The following is a 19,777-nucleotide window of genomic DNA, read 5'->3' on the forward strand; positions in this document are numbered from 1 at the left end:
GCTAAAAGCTAATTATAAATAAAATCTGTGGAACTTAGGGGACAGGAAATACTGAGAACTCTGTTTTCTTTTACATTACAGAGCAGCAAAAAGAAAAACAGCCGTACATAGGGCTGCAATGATTCCTCAAATGACTTGAATGATTTGATTAAAAGACAAAAGTCCTCAAAGCAAAATCTCTTGCCTCGATTCTTTGTTTATTTCATATAATTTCATACTGTTCAACACATACCTTTTTCCCCCCACGTGGTCACGTGTTTCTCAGGGGACAGTCATTACAGCTGCACAACATGCTTTTGTTTACATTAACTGTGATGGAAGGAGACGGGAGATAACGAGCGGAAAACCTGAGGAAACAGACCCAAAATGTAATAAGCTCAGCTCTCTATCAAAATAGAGAGACGCAAACAACCATACATGATATCTCTCTGACAATTAGCAATAATTTCACAGTTAAAAAGTTTCCTGATACTGTCCAACACTAGTTTTATGGCATTAACACAAAAATTTTAAATATAACTTTCTCTTATGATGTAATAGTTTTTTTATTTTTATAAAAAAAATCAACTATTCTTATTGCAGCATAAACAGTCTAATATAGATATATATCAGGGTTCGATATATGTTAGGCCGATACGCTCATAAAAAATGAGCGTATCGGCCCTTTGACTGACATCTGGGCTCCCTCCGTGCGGTTTTTATGTTGGCTAAGAGTCGCCGCTGAGTCTGTTCCCGCTTCTTTTCACCCTGTGTGACCGCTAACGGTAAAGCTTTCTAAAATCATGTCAGCTTCGGAGGGTTGGTATAAACAGCGTCATATCATAACGGGCCTGCAGAAGAAAACCCCCTAACCCAGTTTAATAATGGTATTAAAAATGTTGTTTGTGACTTTTATTTCTTATTATACATAGACTTCAGCCACATTCTAGCAATCAACACATCCAATGTCTATAAGCAGTTTTTCTTATTGCACAGAATATGATACTTCACTTGTTATTGCACACTGCCAGTCAGCTGGCTGAATGAAGACTAATACTTTTTCCCTTGCTTACAAGAGAAATTTGGCACAAACAGCCATGGTGTGGACTTCCTTACCTACTATAAGGTAAGGAAGTGTGGTCATACGACTCCTATTAATACTATTCATAAGAACAAGGTTGCTTAGAGTTATTTTGGTTTGATCATGGATCATGACCTGTCGTATTTCATAAGTGAATTGGCCCCCAATGGTAACAACCAAATGAAAAGGAAATTAGGTAAAATAAAATCAATTTAAATAATCTGTGAGGTTGGAGAATTTGTGTGTATTTATTTCTAAATATTAATCAAAATAGTTATATGCAAATAAAAGTAAAAGACAATTGCTGTATGGGAAAGAAATTGAGGAAGGAAGGGATGAAACGGAAATGTGTGGACACAAAATGAGAGTACAAATTGACAAAGGGGTGAATTGACCCAAAGCCAATAGAAATAATTATGAAAGGTTAAAGCCTACACATGTACATTCAAATATGTCCCACAGTATTCACACATAACATTTGTTTATACACTTTGCAGTTATTTTTGTTTTGCAAGAATGGGCAGATACTTAGTTTTTTTACCAGTTTACAAAGACAGTTACTAACATTTGTAAGCATTCAGGGCCACATATGCTTTACTTTATAGCTAAAAGCCAAACCAAGCTACTACGATCACAACAGCTTAGGTTCCACAAATCTGAGCTACAAATGTCTGCCATCTTACATCCCATTCAAACAGACTGATAAAGCTTTCGCACTTCTGTGTGATGCTTTGTCGTCGCACGTTCATCCAGTGTGCGTTCTGTTAGGCTACACTGCTTTCTACACCAAATTCTCACATAAAATGCAGTGAGGTATCTCTGGCTCCTGCTGACCTTAAATAATTAGGCCTAATGATGAAAGCCCTAATCCAGCCCAACGCTGTTCCCATGCTTTTAATACCCCACAAGAGTTACTGTCTTAGACAACATGGCCACAACCTATCTGTGGTGCTTTCCCTGAGTCTCGTGAACTCGGTTTGTCATACTCCTTAGATAAAAAGGCCCTTTATTTTCTTAAGCATGTGATCTCATGCTATCTTGACTGTGGAGCTCTGACCTTTTCTGTGCAGTTTTCTTCCAGAGTCATTAGCTACCGTTTACAGACAATATCTGTTAGCATAAAAGTACAAAATTGAGCAAATATAGTGAAGATAAAGTAATTTGATTATGGTTTAATTTCTACAATAAAATTACAACATTTCAAAGTGTCTTACCAGGACGTGTTACAAACTTAGCAAATATTGTTAGGTTGTCACTTCATAAAGTCATTTCATGCAGGACATGTTACTAAAACATAAGATTGTCACTATTAAAAGCCTCAACCCAATATAATTAAATTAGAAAAAATATAGGCTTCATGCCTTCTCATTAGTGGTCAGGCTTTCTGAAAAAACACCATAAGTACAACAGAAGTCCAAAGGAAGACTTCTAGACGCACATATGTTAGTCTTTAACATCCTACAACCACGTATGAATGACTGACTGAATGACGATGAAATATTATACCCCCATACAGGAATTATGATCGATCTGCAAAGCACTGATCACAGCACCACACTAACTGATGTCAAACAATTGGAGGACACAAGTGAGACAGCTTTTTTATCACATCTGTTTCTAAACAAAACCATCTTGTGTGAGAAATGAACAAATCACTGAACATATGGCAGTAATTAAGGATGTAAGTTGAAGTCATGAAATGGTTCAGGAGATAAAAGATCACCTTTTTGATCTTAGCTACTGCAAAACATCACCCATGCCACTCTCTCACTCTGTTTTGTTTACTGCCTTGCATCTGTAGGCGTACGACCAGATGACATCACTTGGATACCAGCTTTTTATGCCTGCCACAAAGCAACCGATGACCAAAGGTTCCAGGCAATAAAACGGCCAACACAAGTAAACCCATGCAAGCTGGAAAAGTACTGTGACAACAACAACTTTCTCAACCTTCTTTAATGTTTTTTAGGGGCAGAGCATAAATAAATTATTGTGCCTACAATTAAAGCTTATTTTGAAAATGACTTCATGCCTATATCCTCTGCCACATTAATTCCAGCAAAACCCAAACATATCAATTAAGCTAAGCATGTGTGATTACCTCGGCATTAGGCTTACGTTGTTTTTGTTTGGGATGTATGTATGTTTCCTAAGGTAGCAGGTTACAAAAAACAGCTTAGAAAAACTTTTTTTGTGTCGGTTTTGTTTAAAACGTTGTTGTGCAATGCAACTTAACTCAGAACTGAACAACTACAGTCAAATCTATATTTAAAGCTCAAACCAGCATTTAAAATGAGGATGTCAACATATCTTTTTTTTAACAGAAAGAGGCTAGCAAGCTCCACACTGGGTTTCAGATTTTATTTTGTTTTCTTACTGTAAAGTATATTTTCAAATTATTTAGCAATATTTCACATCTTGAGCAAGATTTTAGGCAAGTTAAAAACACATGTTTAATAAAGTGAACTCAGTCAAATGTGCTGTAATTTTTCTCTGATGTGTTAATAAGTGTGCTTTTATGCTTGTTTGCCAACGTAGATCAAATACTTTAACAGAAACAGGAACACTTTGCTCAAGTTATTGTTATGTCCAAGCTAAGCCCATAATTACTCACTCCCCTGACAGATTTAGGTTTTAAATCCTATAATTTTATCAACATGTTTCTTCTGATTAAGGGAAAATTAATGTTTTGTAGTGGCCCAGCCAGGAACCAGACATGAATCCAGTTGCCAATCTGTGGAGGGAGCTAAAGATTAGGGTGATGGCAAGAGGCCATTCCAATCTCAAAGTCCTGAACCTCGTCAACAAAGACGAATCTTCAAAATACCAGTTGAAGCATGCAAAAAGCTGGTCAGCAATTATAAGGAGCTGATTAATATAAAGGCAACAAAGAATTTTCCACTGATTGCTGAGATGGGAAAAAATATTTTTTGAAATGCAATTTCTTTTATATTCAATTCAATTAAGAAATACTTTATTAATCCCAAAGGGAAATTAAATGTTGGTGTAGCTTATATTATGCAGGTTTCTTCAAAGCGCCATTGTAGATGCTGATGGCTGTGGAAGGATCTCCTGTAGCGGTCTGTCTTACAGCAGATCTGAAGAAGCCTCTGACTGAAGAAACTCTGTTGTTGTAGGACAGTCTCATGAAGAGGATGCTTGGGGTTCTCCATTTTATGAAGAACCCTTCTTTCCACAATGACATCCAGAGGTTCCAGAGGAGTCCCCAGAACAGAACCGGACTTCTTTATCAGCTTGTTGAGCTTTTTTAAGTCCCTGGCTCTGATGCTGCCACCCCAGCAGATGATGGCAGACGAGATTACACTCTCCACAACAGACTTAAAGAAGATATGCAGCATCTTGCTGCAAACACTGAAGGTCCTACGCTTCCTCAAGAAGTACAGTCTGGTCTGTCCCTTCTTGTAGACGGCTTCACAGTTTCATTTCCACTCCTGCCTGCTGTCCAGGTGAACACCGAGAAATTATTAATCCTCCATCACCTCTACTTCTTCTCGTGATGGAAACAGTGTTTGATCTATTCTTGTTTCTCTTCAAATCTACAATCATCTCCTTTGTTTTATTCACGTTCAAGATGAGATGATTGTTTCTACACCATGCCACAAAGCGGTCCACCACCTTCCTGTAGTATTTAAGTACAATTCAATTCAATTCAAAGATACTTTATTGATCCCCGAGGGGAAATTAGAATTCCAGTATAACCCATCCAAACATACATCATGACACAAGACAAGGGGGGACGGGTGACCGAGGCTTTGCTGCCCACTCACAGGCGCTGCCCTTGCTAGATGAGAAAAGAGGCCACATTAGGTAAGTACAGGGGAAAAAAATCATATTTCACTTTATCCTTAGCAGGATACAGTTTGAGATTGCAAAAAACCTCAGCACAAAGAAGCAACAAGTTTACAAAACAACATCATCAATATAGAACTACCTGTTTATATAAATAAATAAATAAAAATTTTCAAAAATATTCCTTCGATTTAAATTCTTTTTAATGAGGTACCAGAAAAAGTGCCGGAGTGACAAGAGTTTATCCCTTTTTGTATGAAGCATAAGGTAAAGCAGCTCTTCCTGTTGAGACACTTGATAGAAAGATACTTTACCTTCTCTTACAAAGATTAACAAATTTGGCTGTTTTCAAACATTTCAAATCATGTAAAACACACAGTCATGGCGTAAAAACAAAGGGGGCCAAACAACACTCTCCGTCTCACCACAGCAGGTCTGCTAAGCAGCTGACTGCAGGCTCTACCTGAGCAGACAGCCCAACTAATTGACCAGCTAATATCAGCTTTATAAACTTGTCTTATACTCTATAAAGCTCATAAGAGCAAAAAGGTTTAAAATTAACTGCCATAGGTTTTTGAAAACTACTTTGAAATGTAGCATGCTTTTATTTATCCGTTTACTGTATCACAAGGACAATAAACAAATGTAGACAACATTGTTTTAGAAATATAAAATAGTAAACTGTAAAACCGTAGTACTTGTATTCAGGGTTATCATATCATGGAAATGTCTTAGCAACCCATGACTTATTAAACTCCCGTTTTTAAACTACAAGTAACACTGAAATGAGATGCTGCTGAATAATCCAAATAAATTTGTCATTTCAGATTGTGCTTGTGGCTGCAATATGCAATAGTGGTTAACAATCTTAAAAATAAAAATAAAACTATCTGCTCTAGCAACGCCTCTGTTAGGTTGAGTCTCCTCCGTGCCTCAGCCAAGCGATGATTAAAAAAAAAAAAAGTAGAACAGAACTTACCAGTAAAGTAAATCCATATTGCTCATTGGGATTACGTTAAAGTTAGTTTAATCCATGAAATAGCTGTGATGGGTATCAACACCAAATGTCCGACGTTAAATCTTGAAAACATCTCATCGCCGTGACAACGCTTGTGTTTTGAAAGCAAGTTGCCTTACAATTAATCACCATGGACGTCATCGCCATCACCGTTTGAGAGGAAAGGGAAAAAAAATACCTTAGCTAAACCGACTACTTACAGTGTGGACTGTGTTACTCGCGTATGATGCTGAAGAGACGTCCAAAATTGGCTAAGTTTACAGCTAAGTTATGACAGGGTAATACGTCACATCCAAACCTTCGTTTCAAAGGTTTAGCTTGGAAGGTGACAGCCTTCACTCCGCCACTTACCTTCACATAGAGTCACTTTAAGTATGATCCGAGGCTTCTCTGAACATGTTATGGACTTATAAATCCATACCATGCACAGTTCGCCTGCATTGCTGCCATCTTGTTCCAGACGACAGGAAGGAAGAGCTCGCCCTCGGTAACGCTACCATCTCCCACATTTCAAACATGAAATAACTCCTGCATATGGACGTCCGGGAGCAACACACCGAGTCCGGCTTGTAGCTTTCAGTTCAAATCCGTGTCCTTTCTCTTTGGGCGCCGTTGCCCATCTCTGAAAGGGTGCCCGTTACCCCTGTCTAGACGAGCGGCTCCGCGGCCCTGCCAGCCTCTAATATGTCTCTTCTCTCTATCTAGCAACTGGAAGCAAATGTTTGTGAACTGACGGCATCAGTCAGACCTGAGTAATCCATTGCAGAGCAGAAACCTTCTTAAAAATAGCGCTCAGACTTATTTGGAATACAACGGGAAAGCCCCAATGTACTGGAAATGTATTAAAAATATAAACCTATTACATTACGTTTTAGTGAACAGTGTGTATCGCATGTGTATAGAAATGGAAGATAGAAACAACTTGTTTTTTGCAGGGTATTTGTTAGATTTTATCAGATTACAAAGTGAAGCCCTCTATCCGTTAGTATGATCATCCTTTATTATGTTAGGGAAACAAATAGACAACCATGACGCAAATAAAAGTGCCTTCTATTATATAAACATGTTTTACAACTTTAAAAAATGCTTTCACATTTTAAAAAAATCGGATCCTTTTTAAGGTAATGATATGGTCTTTGTTCTCTTCATCTTATTAATATAAAGTTCATGACTATATATATTAGATCAGTGATTCTCAAAGTTTTTAAAACATAAAATGTGCCACCACTGCAAATACAAACTTTCCCAAATACCACCTCTTTTACGAACATTTAAAAAAATGCATCACAATGGGATTGGGAATTTAATGTGTATGTCAAAAAAAAAGGGGGGGACACAATCTATTTTATTCATTGGATTTTTTTTTTTTTTTTTTTTTGGTCGAAAGACAGTTTAGTTTCATTCAAACTACTATTAATTTCAAAATTTTAAATTGTTATCCAAATTTTCTTCAAAGAGTTGTATAGATGGCAATGGCTGTGGGCAGGAAGGTTATTCTATAGTGGTGCTACAGCATATCTGAGTAACCATCTGAGAACCACCAGACACGCTGTTGTTGTACTACTGTCTTGTGAAAAGGATAATTAGTGCTGTTTATTATGTTATTTATTTTATGAAGCATCCTTCTTTGCAGTAGAGACTCCAGAGCAGTCACCAGAACAGACTCAGCCCTCTTCGACAGTGTTTTCAGCTATTTTTTATTGATTAGGTTGTCCATTTAACCAAAAGTTGAAATTTAAGTTGAAGTTAAAAGGTGAAAGAAATCACTTAGAGGTCCATAGAGTTCAGAATTCTGTGTCAGAAGGGTCGAGGTTTCTCACCTGTTACCACTGCAAAATCATATGTGGTGATATGAGTTAAGATTAAAAACATAGTGATAGCTGCAGTTAAAAAATTATATTTATTTTCACTTCTTAATAAGATTTTCATTCAATCTTAAACATACAAAAATACAACATGTTATGTTTTGAGGCTGTAAAATAAAGAAAATTAGTTTGCTATTAGCTTGGATTGCCAGAAATAGTTAGTCTTGTCATTGAGAAAATCAATTTGTGAATTCCACTGGTTTTTGTACTTGAAACTAGAAGACGGTTATATTGGGTTTGAGATCCTCTAAACTCTGGTTTTCGACCACATTTCTTTTTTCTTTTTTTTTTTACATGGATACTGACTGCTTAGTTTAAAACATCCAAAACTGAAATACTAAAATCTTAAATATGGTGCCTTGAAAGCATTTAAGAAAAGGGATAATGTTTTCACATGAACACACTTACATTTGACAGGACTTGATATTAACATTGCTGCAACATGTGGGAATGTAAGAGCCATCAGATATCCCTAATTTATCAATATCACTGAGAAAGTTCAATTAATAATGTGAAAGGGGTTTGTTCTCTTTGTGGCATACAGCAACCTTTAAATTATATTAATTTAAATTGTGAAATGTACAAATTCCAAGTGTCAGTTTCAGAAACTGTTTTAAGAAAACACATACATCACTGTGAACAAACTAGCCAAGGGGCTCCCAGCAGACTGGGTATCAACTCTGCATTTTAAAAGACCAGTTACAATAATCCATCAAAATACAGTTGTGTCTTTATCTGGTTTACCTTTAATAACAAACAGCTAGACCTGGTCAACTGGAGTGGATGTGAGAATTACAAAAATCACTTTAGTTATGAAATATGATGCTTTCCTATGCTTTTGCATTTCCAAAGGCTCCATTACTTTAGAATATATGATTAACAAATATAGGCAAATATAGAATAGGTATATGTTTAACTGGTTGGTAGGACAGAAAAAGAAAAACAAAGTATGTTCGCATGTGAACGATAACTACTTCATTCTTCTATTCAGGTCTGTTGACCTGACTAGACAGACACTGTCAAGCGCGCACTCTCTCGGGCTATCATTTGCCTCCCCCTATTGGCCAGCAGAATTGTCGGTGTGTTATTCAGTGCAAAACAAACTGTTACTGCTTTTCTGCTGAAAATATTTAAGAAACGACATTACCTATAATGCATGTATTATATTTCACTTAGACCCGTTATTCGGATAGATCCATGATATGCTTTAATCTATAGTTAAATTGTGACTGAACTCGTGTATAGCTATAATGATGTCAGAATAGTAAAGTATCTCAGTGCACAACCTTGGTGTAATTTAACAAACATAATATTAAGGATGAAGACTTGCAAATGAGACTTTTATTTTGAAGGGGCCGTGCTGGCCGGAAGTAACTTTGTTATTCCCGCACGCGCGGCGGAACACTGGCTGCTTTCTCGCCATTTTAGTCATTGGCGAGTCCAGCCGTTGTGCAGTTAGTTGCTCGAAGGCAACGTGAAAAATCCCCCTAAAACTATGCCGATGACCTAGTAGTTTTAAAGAGAATTCCCGTCCCTTTCTTAGTTTGGTGTTAGTTGCTCTGGTTAGTAACTTTTGACGCAGATACTCTTCAGCCATGTCGACGGAGGGAACAGCCGAGCAGGTAGCAACACGCAGTTCTCTTTATGGCCAAGCTAGCGGGGCGTCTGTGTTTTAGCAAGCGTTTTACCTTATAACACCGCTGTGCACGTAATTTTGCTTGATATGTGCGCCGTTGCAGTTTATTTCGCGGAAATACACGCTTTGAAGTTATGCAGTTTGGTTTTTTTTTCGTGCTCGAGTCGTGCGCCATATTGATTCAGCCGCTTTGTCGCAACGTGAAGCTAGCTGTTACCAACACTGCGAGCTATCACTACTTTACAGTCGTGTTATTGTGCAGTTTCTGCTACTTAATAAATGGTTTTACTGTAGACATTGATGTGCAAGGCGCTGTTTAATGGCGCCAGCTAGAAAAACTAAGCTACGTTTTTTCTGTAGATTAAAACATTTGTTCTTGTGCTTTTTTTCGTGGCAGGACTGTTTTCTAATATTCGGAGTCTTGTAGTGATAAACATAGTCACGTTTGTGGGTGTCCAGTGCTACGTTGACCCCCCCCCCCCCACACACACACACACACACATCACTGCAAGTATTTTGAGTTCGCTAACAACGTTGCTTGTTGCTTTTTTATGTTGCAGGCCGCAGCTGAGTATATTCCCGAGAAGGTGAAGAAAGCAGAGAAGAAGTTGGAAGAAAACCCATATGACCTTGACGCATGGAGCATTCTGATTCGAGAAGCACAGGTTTAGTGACACCGAGTTGTATTACTGGGGATAAGGATATTGGGAATAAGGGTGGTGGGTTTGGGGGTATAATTTAGTCCAATACGAAATTTGAGATGTTGTCTTCCGCCACAGGATTGGCAAGACTGCCTTTTTATATGTTAAGTAGTGAGTGGAATGTAAATGCAATCTCCTCCTGTAGAATCAACCCATAGATAAAGCAAGGAAGACCCATGAGCGACTTGTCTCACAGTTCCCGAGTTCTGGCAGATTCTGGAAACTGTTCATTGAAGCTGAGGTTAATACTTTTTTATTCTTTTCCTCTGTGTGCATGGCTGAGACCTATTCTAACATAATCAACAATGTGATTTTCACACAATCAAAATGTATCTGACTTAAGTGAAGTTTAAAGTCACAATTCTTGTGTTGAGCCTGTTTGTATTAGTCAATTCTCTAGTGTTCTTCAAAAAGTGAAGAACGGTGTTTCCACAATTACCTGAAAAACTTAATGGACATTTTATGAAGAATGATACAAACTACTTTGCAATGGGGGCTCTACTAATGTTTATTATGAATTGTGCCTTTAAACAGAAAGGGGTTGTTATCTATAACCACTTTAAAGATAATTCCTCATGTTTCCAGGTTAAACGAAAGATTACATATCATCTGCGCCATATTAAAAATTGGGTAAAGTGCATTTGTTGCATGTTTGGTCTGCAACAGTATTAAAACTATTTTAATAGTATTGGAGTGCATTAGCCTTTTATTCACTTGTTGTGTCAATTTATTGCCTCCTGTGTCATTTCTTTTGGGTTATTTTCATAAAGAACAATCTTTATTGTGTGGCCCATTCTTTTCATGAGACCTTCCCCTTCCCACTCCTCCTGAACACATAATCTGTGATCCTTTTGTTGCCAAGAACAAGTTTTACTCTCATACAACCAGATTTTGACTGGATGGTTCAATTTCCCTTCCACCTGGTAATCAATTTTAACCACAAGAGCGATATTGATGCTCTTAATCTCAGCAGAATGTTTTATTTTTCTAAGTTTAAGTGATGGTGTCAATGTATTTAGATTCTAGGTTCTCCCCCAAATAAAGCTTCCTCATATTTTCCCGTCTTGTACTAACATTTTTGTGGCGTTACTCGATAAATTTGGAGAAACAAACGTCTTTGTCTTTTCCAATTTAGGCCCCTTGCCTTGGATAAGTGCATCAAGTTGTTAAAGCAGTAATAATACTAACAATGTTCACAGCAAATAGGATTATAATAAAGACAATAGTATGATCAAAGTCACTTCTTGTTTCCACATAGTGTTTATTTTGAAGACAGGTGTAGTTGTAATAGTCTCAAAGAAATGTGACTTTACTATGTTTTGTGTACCTTTATTATTATTACTGAGCTGAGATTCTTCACCAGATGGAAATAATTTTTAATAAAAGGAAGAAAAAAACCTTTAGCTGCTCTTGTTTGTATGTAGTATGCCTTTAAATGTTTTACTTTTAGAAAATTGATGAAACTCACAACTAGAGAAATAAAAAGGTTAAAATTAGCTGCAGACCAGCATCAAAATTGTTGGTCCATGTAATTGCAGTGCCTTGCAAAAGTATTAATACCTATGAAGTTTTCCCTATTTTGTGATGTTACAATTGCAAACGTTAATGTGTTTTCATAAGCCTTCGATGCAAAACACAAAGTAGCACATAATTGTGAAGTGCATAGAAAATGCATGGTTTTCAACACTTCTTGAAAATAAAAACCTGAAAGGTTTGTCATCAATAAGTATTGAACCCCTGTCGAACCACCTTTTGAGGTATTGGAACAGGAATTTATTTTTATCTAAACCATCTGTATGTTTTGAGTCACTGTTTGCTTTAAGATTAACCTGTGCCCCACTCTTATTTATTTTTTTTCCAGGTTTTCTGTTGCGCTATATTTAGATTCATCAAATTTCCTTTTAAACTGACCAGATTGCCTTTCTCTTGCTGCAGAAAAGTATCTCCACAGCATGATGCTTTGTCTGTCCCTCTTTTACCCCATAGTGTGTCCTTGGCATTTAAGAAGGCGTTCCACTCCCTTCAGTGTTCAATCATGCATGCTTTTCTCTTTTTCTATCCCATAAAATCCCAATAAAAATACTAAAGTTAGTTTATATTGTGACGAAATGTAAACAAGCTCAAGGTGCCAGGCACTGAAAAAGTATTTTTGCTCTCCGTTTAACTCCAAACCATTTAATTTCCTTAAATCCCTAACCTCAGATAACGTATCATAAAGGTTTGAGTTTTGAAACTGCACTTTTAAAAAGTCACTTACAGGATTATCATCAATGGCATAGCCAACAAAACAGTTGTGTAAATTCTAGTGTAACTGCGCCACCTTGTGGTAAGTATGTATATGTGCTGATTTCTTCAGCATTTTAAGAAGCAGCTTTGGACCACATTTCAAGTTCCCCAAATTTTGCAAAACAAAGCTGATGTGAAATTCGACCCCTTTTCTCTTTATGATTGCCGTTTTCCACGACGGTGTGTAAAGGCTGCTCAGCAGGCAAAACAAACAAAAAACCAGCTAGAGAGATGCTTCCCACACTATTGAACGCAAATGAGGTGAAGGTGGAAACGTGTCCTGTGAAAAATCACATTTTTAGCTGCCCAAGACTGGTGTTAAGTATACTTCTGCAGACACATAGTACCATATAGAATTGGGGTAGGGGGACTTCCCTAAACTAAGAATTTTTTAGGATTAACTCCATGTTCTTTTTATTAGTTTAACTTTGAAAAACAACATTGGAAAAAGTCTTAATTTTTTCTGTATGTTTTTATTTTTTCCAACTGTAATCCTATAGTAGTGTGTATAAGATTATATTCATCTAGAAGACCCTATCAAATGCTGTTGAGCTTGGGTGTTGGCAGCTGAACTGGAGCTTTACTGCACATCTCTGCAAGCCACTCACAGACTTAGGAGCCAGATGTAGCCATCGCCAAGGGTGGACTCGGAGAAACTGGAGCCCAGTCTTTGATTTTAAAGAAGTTAAAGATTTTTTTTTTTTGCTCAGATGACAAACCTTTTTATGTAGAAACAATTCCTTACATGAGAGCTTTTCAAAAATATTTTGACAAGAAGGTTTAAATATGTACGTTTTCTTCAAGTGTCCAGGTGGTATCGTCGTCTTAAATTGAATTTGAAATCTGTTAAGATAAATGTTAATAGAGCAAGATGGTGTTAGGTTTTGAACGTTCTGACTCCTATGACACATTTATGGCAAATAAGGTCACGTGTGATTTATGTTGCAAAACTTAAGTAGTTTTACAACAGATGTCTTTACCTCAAAACACATATATACTGTTAAATTCTTTATTAAAGCTTGACATTCCATGCTGCGTTATTTGCATGTTATGAAAAACTTACAAGTGAATAAATTTTTTTTGCAGGATGCGTTCAGTATTTTCTAATTCATATTTTAAATGCTTCTCGGGCCCTCCGTTCCTAGGTGTCACTTCACACACATTCATTTTTGCTATGCTCATTTGCAGATTTTATAAGGACGGGAGTTTAATCCGAGATTCACGTATATATTTCAAATATAGTGTCACATAGAAAACTATGATTTAAATATTGTTTGGCGTGAAGGATGTTACGGTTATACAAATATACAATACATTTATTGTTAGGCTTCCGGTGATACAATGATGATGCATTTCATTTTACTGTATTAAAAATTATGTATGTTGTTAAATTCTCTGTTGTGACGAGGAAAACCTTACAGATCAGAGTCTATGGAATATTTGCACCCTCGCCAGTTTTCACCAGTAGGGCTGGAGTGTTGATGCCTAAGGAATAATGGTCTCAAGTTGATGCTGGAGGCATGTTCTTTAAAAGCAAATGATAATCAGCGGCTGAAGCTTTTTAAAGACAGTCTTACAGCATGTAAATACATTAATCTTGAAATTGCTTGTTATGGTGTTTTCCTGGGTTATGTGGCGCAAGTGGAAAAAAAAATAAAACCCCTTTCTAAAAGTTAGTTGTCATTCTTGTGTGAATATCACCCTGTTGATCCTCAGGGTCATGTGTATGTGTGTATTTGAGTGATTGAAACTGCATGTATGCATGTTTCCTGTGAGCTTTGCATTTATACGTTTTACACTTTATTTGCAGATAAAGGCTAAAAACTATGACAAGGTAGAAAAGGTAAGTGCCCAAACTGAAAGCTTGTCTTTTTCTATGTTGTAGTTCTTGACTGTAGGCTAATTATTGTAGTCTTTATGAATGTTGCAAATTATGCTAATTTTAAAACTGGCTAGTGCTTTCACTGTGTTTCTATAAAGTTTGAACTACCATTGTTCTAATACAGTCATGAAAAGACTAAGAATTTTCAACACTTTCTGTTTCACATATTTCTGTCTAAAGGTCATATAGGGTTAATGTATGTATTTTTTTCCTGTTGCTTCACTTTAATAAAATCTTAAAATGTCTGCTTATTTCTGAATTTTTTTTTCCTGTATTTTAAGTCAGCACATCAAAGCAGCAACAATTTACCTAGATGAATGAAGCTTTAGAATGAAATGATTATAAACGGATTCCAACACGGGACACTAGACCAGCTGCTTGGTTGCTACACACGTCAACCTGTCTGTGATCTCTGGTTTTGTGGTCTAAGTGTGTTTTAGACGTGTTGTTCCAACATCTTGTTGCAGTTGTTTCAGAGATGCTTAATGAAAGTGTTGCACATTGACCTGTGGAAATGCTACCTTGCATATGTTCGAGAGACCAAAGGGAAGCTTCCTAGCTACAAGTAAGAAGACGTACTGTGTTATGACATCAACAATGTTAAGAGACAGTAAAAAGATTTAATTAATTCCCTTATTCCCAGAGAGAAGATGGCCCAGGCATATGACTTCGCCCTTGATAAAATTGGCATGGAAATTATGTCTTATCAGGTCTGCAAATATAACATTTTAATTAAAGTCGTGTTTTAGTTTCTGTTGAGCACTCTTACCTGACCTGCTGTTTAATTCCTTTCTCAGATTTGGGTGGACTACATAAATTTCCTAAAAGGAGTGTAAGTGTTGTTTTTTTTTTTTTTTTTTTTTTTCTTGGTTCCCTTAATTTTACCCCAACCTGCATTTAAGACTTAAATCCTGTGCATTTTTTTGTGTGCGTCTTCTATCAGCGAGGCAGTGGGCTCATACGCAGAGAACCAGAGAATCACGGCTGTTCGGAGGGTCTACCAAAGAGGTTGCGTGAACCCAATGATCAACATTGAACAGCTATGGAGAGATTATAGCAAATATGAAGAGGCAAGTGACACAATCACAAGCTTATGGTCTGTTCTCTTTAAGTTAATCCACACTTGCATGCAACTGGGTTTAGACATGCTAAATTTGACTTGTAGCTCAAGCAGTAGCAAAGGAGAACATACTGGCAATATACTTATCTATAAAATATTTCTTGGTGGTAAAGGTTAATGAACTGTGAGGATTAGAGTTAAATTTTAAAGTGAAATTGGATTTAAAAGTTTTCAATAAATGTGATGATCATCAATTTAAATGCAACAGTAACAAAACCAGGACTGATCTAAGGATTTTATCTACAGGGAATTAATGTGCATTTGGCCAAAAAGATGATCGAAGATCGAAGCAGGGATTACATGAATGCAAGGAGAGTGGCTAAGGTGAGAAATCAGATTCTTCTTGAATAATGTACCAAATACTTTTCTTGGTAAGTAACATGGGGTGTTGGGTGGTTTTTTGTAATGCAGGAGTATGAGACAGTAATGAAAGGACTAGACAGAAACGCACCTTCAGTCCCACCGCAGAACTCCCCTCAGGAGGCCCAGCAAGTGGAAATGTGGAAAAAGTACATTCAGTGGGAAAAAAGCAACCCGCTACGTACAGAAGACCAGACCCTCATCACTAAGAGAGGTAACACTTTGCCTTTAGGATATGTGTTATGTTAATCTAGCTGTTTTTGTCTAAAGTCAAGTTTATTTATACAGCGCTTTTCAGCAGCATGGCACTCAAAGCGCTGTACATGAGGAAAAACATTACAATGATACAGAAAATCAAACACAGAAAAATAAATCAATAATCCTTGGGAGTTTACTGGTAAGAGCTGGTTCTAATCCAGTCTTTCTAATAGAGGTAATTAGCTCATTAAGTCCTCTGTGGTAAGGAATTCATCCGGTGCTAGAAGAAAAATAATAATATTAAGCCTTGAGGTTCGTGGTATGAGGCAGCTGTGGTCGCATCATTCAAATAAGCTGGGTCACTGGTATAAAACAGTTTTAGTCCAAACGTCTTAAATACTAATAATGTTTGGCTGTCACTGGTATGATATAGTTGTAATACAATCCTTTTAAGAAATATAAAATTCTCTGGTCATTGCTCAAAAATCAGCTTTAGTCCAAATTTTCAAATACTAATAATATTTGGCTTTCGCTGGTAATCCTGAGAAATTTGGAAATCTATGAAAAGTAATGAAATCACACATTTAGGTAGATGAGAAAAGAGATCACATTAGGTAAGAAGAGGGGAAAAAAATCATTGTTTTATCTGATCATAAATAATTGAGTTCCCCCTAGTGGCTACGAATGCAGCCACTAGGGGGCATATTTTTACCCTTTTCTGAAATGCATCTCGTAATTTTCCTGTTGCATTGTGGGAATGTTTTGTTTGAATTGCTTTCCTTTTTGATTGGATGCAGTGATGTTCGCCTATGAGCAGTGCCTGCTGGTTCTGGGCCACCATCCTGACATTTGGTATGAGGCAGCACAGTATTTGGAGCAGTCCAGTAAGCTGCTGGCAGAGAAAGGAGTAAGACACACCTACACTTCAGAGATGTTAAATATCAGATAAAACTATCCATTCATTCCTATTATTTCTTTCTGTTTCTCTCAAGGACATGAATAATTCAAAGCTGTTCAGCGACGAGGCCGCTAACATCTATGAACGTGCCATTGGTACTCTCCTCAAGAAGAACATGCTTCTCTACTTTGCGTTTGCTGATTACGAAGAAGTGAGCTTCCGGTTACACATTCAGGACAAACTAGCCAAACCATTAAACACACCCCCATCAGCGTCATTTTTCTGTCGCCCTCTCAGAGTCGCATGAAGTACGAGAAAGTCCACAGCATCTATAACAAACTGCTTGCAATCGAGGACATCGACCCCACGCTGGTCTACACCCAGTACATGAAGTTTGCCAGGAGGGCGGAGGGCATCAAATCAGGACGCGCCATCTTCAAAAAGGCTCGAGAAGACCTACGCACACGTCACCATGTGTACGTGTCTGCAGCGCTGATGGAATACTACTGCAGCAAAGTAAGAGCACACAGCCAAAAGTTCAGTGTATGGACTGTGGAGTGGCTGGAGACACAGATGCTTCCAGGTGACGCTTCAAATCTTGTTTGCATTTTTCTTACCAGGATAAATCAGTGGCCTTTAAGATATTTGAGCTGGGTTTGAAGAAATATGGAGACATTCCAGAGTACATCCTTGCTTACATTGATTACCTCTCGCACCTTAATGGTTTGTTACCTCATCTACATTGTTTATCGTCTTGTATCTTACTGCCTGCTTTTACGAATCATGTTTTGTGTGTCTGATTCTCTTCTCAGAGGATAATAACACTAGGGTTTTGTTTGAACGGGTCCTCACTTCTGGAAGCTTATCCCCAGAAAAATCAGGGTAAAGTCCAGCATTTGGTTTCGTTGTCTGTGTATGTCTGTGTTTGAAATATCTGTCAAAGCTCATGAACTGCTATGTGCATTTGTTCCTCAGTGAGATCTGGGCTCGGTTCTTGGCATTCGAGAGCAACATCGGAGACCTGGCCAGTATTCTGAAAGTAGAACGCCGACGTTTCACAGCCTTCAAAGACGAATACGAGGGCAAAGAAACAGCCCTGCTTGTAGACAGATACAAGTTCATGGACCTATATCCCTGCTCTGCCAGTGAACTCAAAGCCCTTGGTTACAAGGTGTGTTTTTCCTGCTGTTCCTGTTAAATTGGCTTCAAACCTTTTTCTTTAGGTGTAGTTAAGCCAAGAAAAACTTTGCGATCCCGTGTAGTGACGTTTGTCGGTTGTTTGAAGGATGTGTCTCGTGCCAAACTGGCAGCACTTCTTCCTGAGGCTGTGGTGGCCCCCTCTGCGCCTGCACTAAAGGATGATCCTGATCGTAAACCAGAGTATCCCAAACCAGACACCAATCAGATGATCCCGTATCAGCCACGTCACCTCGCTCGTACGTAATCCCTAATAATTTATGCAGCATTAATCTTTCTATGCTTTTTTTCTGTGGCCTTCTGCTGTTGTCTCTCTAAACAGACCTGATGTGTAAATTGATTCATCTTTGATGTTACCTCTAATATTCCTCCCCACAGCACCAGGTCTACACCCAGTCCCTGGTGGAGTTTTCCCAGTCCCTCCAGCTGCTGTTGTCCTAATGAAGCTGCTCCCTCCGCCTACGTGCTTCACTGTAAGTTGCAGCAGATTAATGGTAGCAGGCTCATATTTAATGTCATTGACTTGAAGACGTCAGCAGTAGCAGTGTTAAGTCTCTGTTTCTGTCTGTAGGGTCCGTTTGTTCAAGTAGATGATCTCATGGAAACCTGTAGGAGATGCATACTTCCTGAGAGTAAGTTCAAACCTGTATGTTTGTTTGTTGTCACAGTTTGATACACAGCAAAAAATGCTGGTTGACCAATAATTCGCTGAACACTTCAAGTCTAAAGGGAAATGAAGTGTCACATTTGCCTTGCCTTGAATTTCACCTTTACTTTAGTTTGTTTGAATTGGAAAGTGGAAGTAAAATGATACATATACGAGGACTAACCTTTTACCTATTTTTGTCACTGCTCTCATTTCCTGGCCACCTAGTATACCTAGTATAGGTGTACTGCCATGTCTTGGTAGCTTTGCATTTGTCCCACATTCTTCCCATTTTTGAATGATAGAATAAATATTTGGTTGCACTCAGTTTTCATTAAGTACCATAAGAATAAATGGGCTCATATGCATGCCACACTTTTCAGATTTTTAGTTTTTAATGTTTTTGACTGTATCTGAATGTATCTGTTTCCTTCCAAGCTAGTGTCTGTTGCTCTAATTCCCTAAAATCCCGATAAAAGACACCAAACTTTATCTTCTCATTGTTTCTAATATGACTGTGATTCCCTGTAGGTGTTGATGCTGCTGTGGAGCTCATAACCGGCAGACAGCCTGAGGCAGTAGGGGAGGGCAACGGGTCCATGGAGAACCACGCTACTACCAAGTCACTCAAGAGGCCTAACGCGGACTCCGATGAGGAGGACGACAAGGGAGCTGTAGCTCCACCCATTCATGACATCTACCGTGCGCGTCAGCAGAAGAGGATTCGATAAACTGAAACACTTGCAAGAATGTAATCCTAACAGACTGTCATATAGAATAAATACACAGTTCCACAGGACTGCTTTTTACATGTACAAATAACCATATACACACTGACACCGATATGTTAGAACATGCAAGGGTTCTTGTGTTTTTTGTTTTCGTCAACATTTTTTATTTTTAAAGACTGATGATTATACTGTATAAATGTTTCATTTTACCATGGACTTCGGGATACACATCAGTGCTGATCCAACGATTCAGGTGTTCCGAGGATAACAAAGTGGAAGCTTTTTTTTTTTTTTTAGATATCTGGAGGAAACAGTTCCTTTCAATAAAATTGGAAAATAATTTGAACAAAGTTTTGTGTATTTATTGAG

General features: G+C 37.8%; 2 protein-coding genes across 2 annotated transcripts in view; one reads left to right on the forward strand and one right to left on the reverse strand.

The window, feature by feature from the left end:
• hipk3b (homeodomain interacting protein kinase 3b) overlaps positions 1-6,312 on the reverse strand; it is a 44,304-nt gene extending 37,992 nt beyond the window's left edge. Inside the window, exon 1 of the mRNA XM_047362806.1 lies at positions 6,240-6,312. Coding sequence (XP_047218762.1) covers positions 6,240-6,312 — 73 coding nt within the window. The remainder of the gene's footprint in view (positions 1-6,239) is intronic.
• A 2,822-nt stretch (positions 6,313-9,134) lies between these two features.
• cstf3 (cleavage stimulation factor, 3' pre-RNA, subunit 3) lies at positions 9,135-19,754 on the forward strand. The gene is made up of 20 exons (XM_047363280.1): positions 9,135-9,375; positions 9,950-10,054; positions 10,236-10,331; positions 14,187-14,219; positions 14,726-14,823; positions 14,902-14,968; positions 15,056-15,090; positions 15,202-15,328; positions 15,625-15,702; positions 15,790-15,952; positions 16,734-16,843; positions 16,929-17,045; positions 17,132-17,350; positions 17,455-17,557; positions 17,647-17,716; positions 17,810-18,005; positions 18,120-18,270; positions 18,410-18,504; positions 18,603-18,663; positions 19,209-19,754. The coding sequence occupies exons 1-20, from the start codon at positions 9,349-9,351 to the stop codon at positions 19,406-19,408; spliced, it is 2,151 nt and encodes a 716-aa protein (XP_047219236.1). The 5' UTR covers positions 9,135-9,348; the 3' UTR covers positions 19,409-19,754.
• The last annotated feature ends 23 nt before the right edge of the window (positions 19,755-19,777 follow it).

The sequence above is a fragment of the Girardinichthys multiradiatus genome, chromosome 4, assembly GCF_021462225.1.
Source record: "Girardinichthys multiradiatus isolate DD_20200921_A chromosome 4, DD_fGirMul_XY1, whole genome shotgun sequence".
NCBI classification, from domain to species: Eukaryota; Metazoa; Chordata; class Actinopteri; order Cyprinodontiformes; family Goodeidae; genus Girardinichthys; species Girardinichthys multiradiatus.

Bases quoted from the DNA above. Each gene is read 5' to 3' on its own strand.
- cstf3 (XM_047363280.1), top strand. From the start codon at position 9,349: ATGTCGACGGAGGGAACAGCCGAGCAG. The intron at 15,703-15,789 runs GTGAGAAATCAG...TTTGTAATGCAG, and splicing joins ATGCAAGGAGAGTGGCTAAG to GAGTATGAGACAGTAATGAA. The intron at 17,717-17,809 runs GTAAAGTCCAGC...TTTGTTCCTCAG, and splicing joins TTATCCCCAGAAAAATCAGG to TGAGATCTGGGCTCGGTTCT.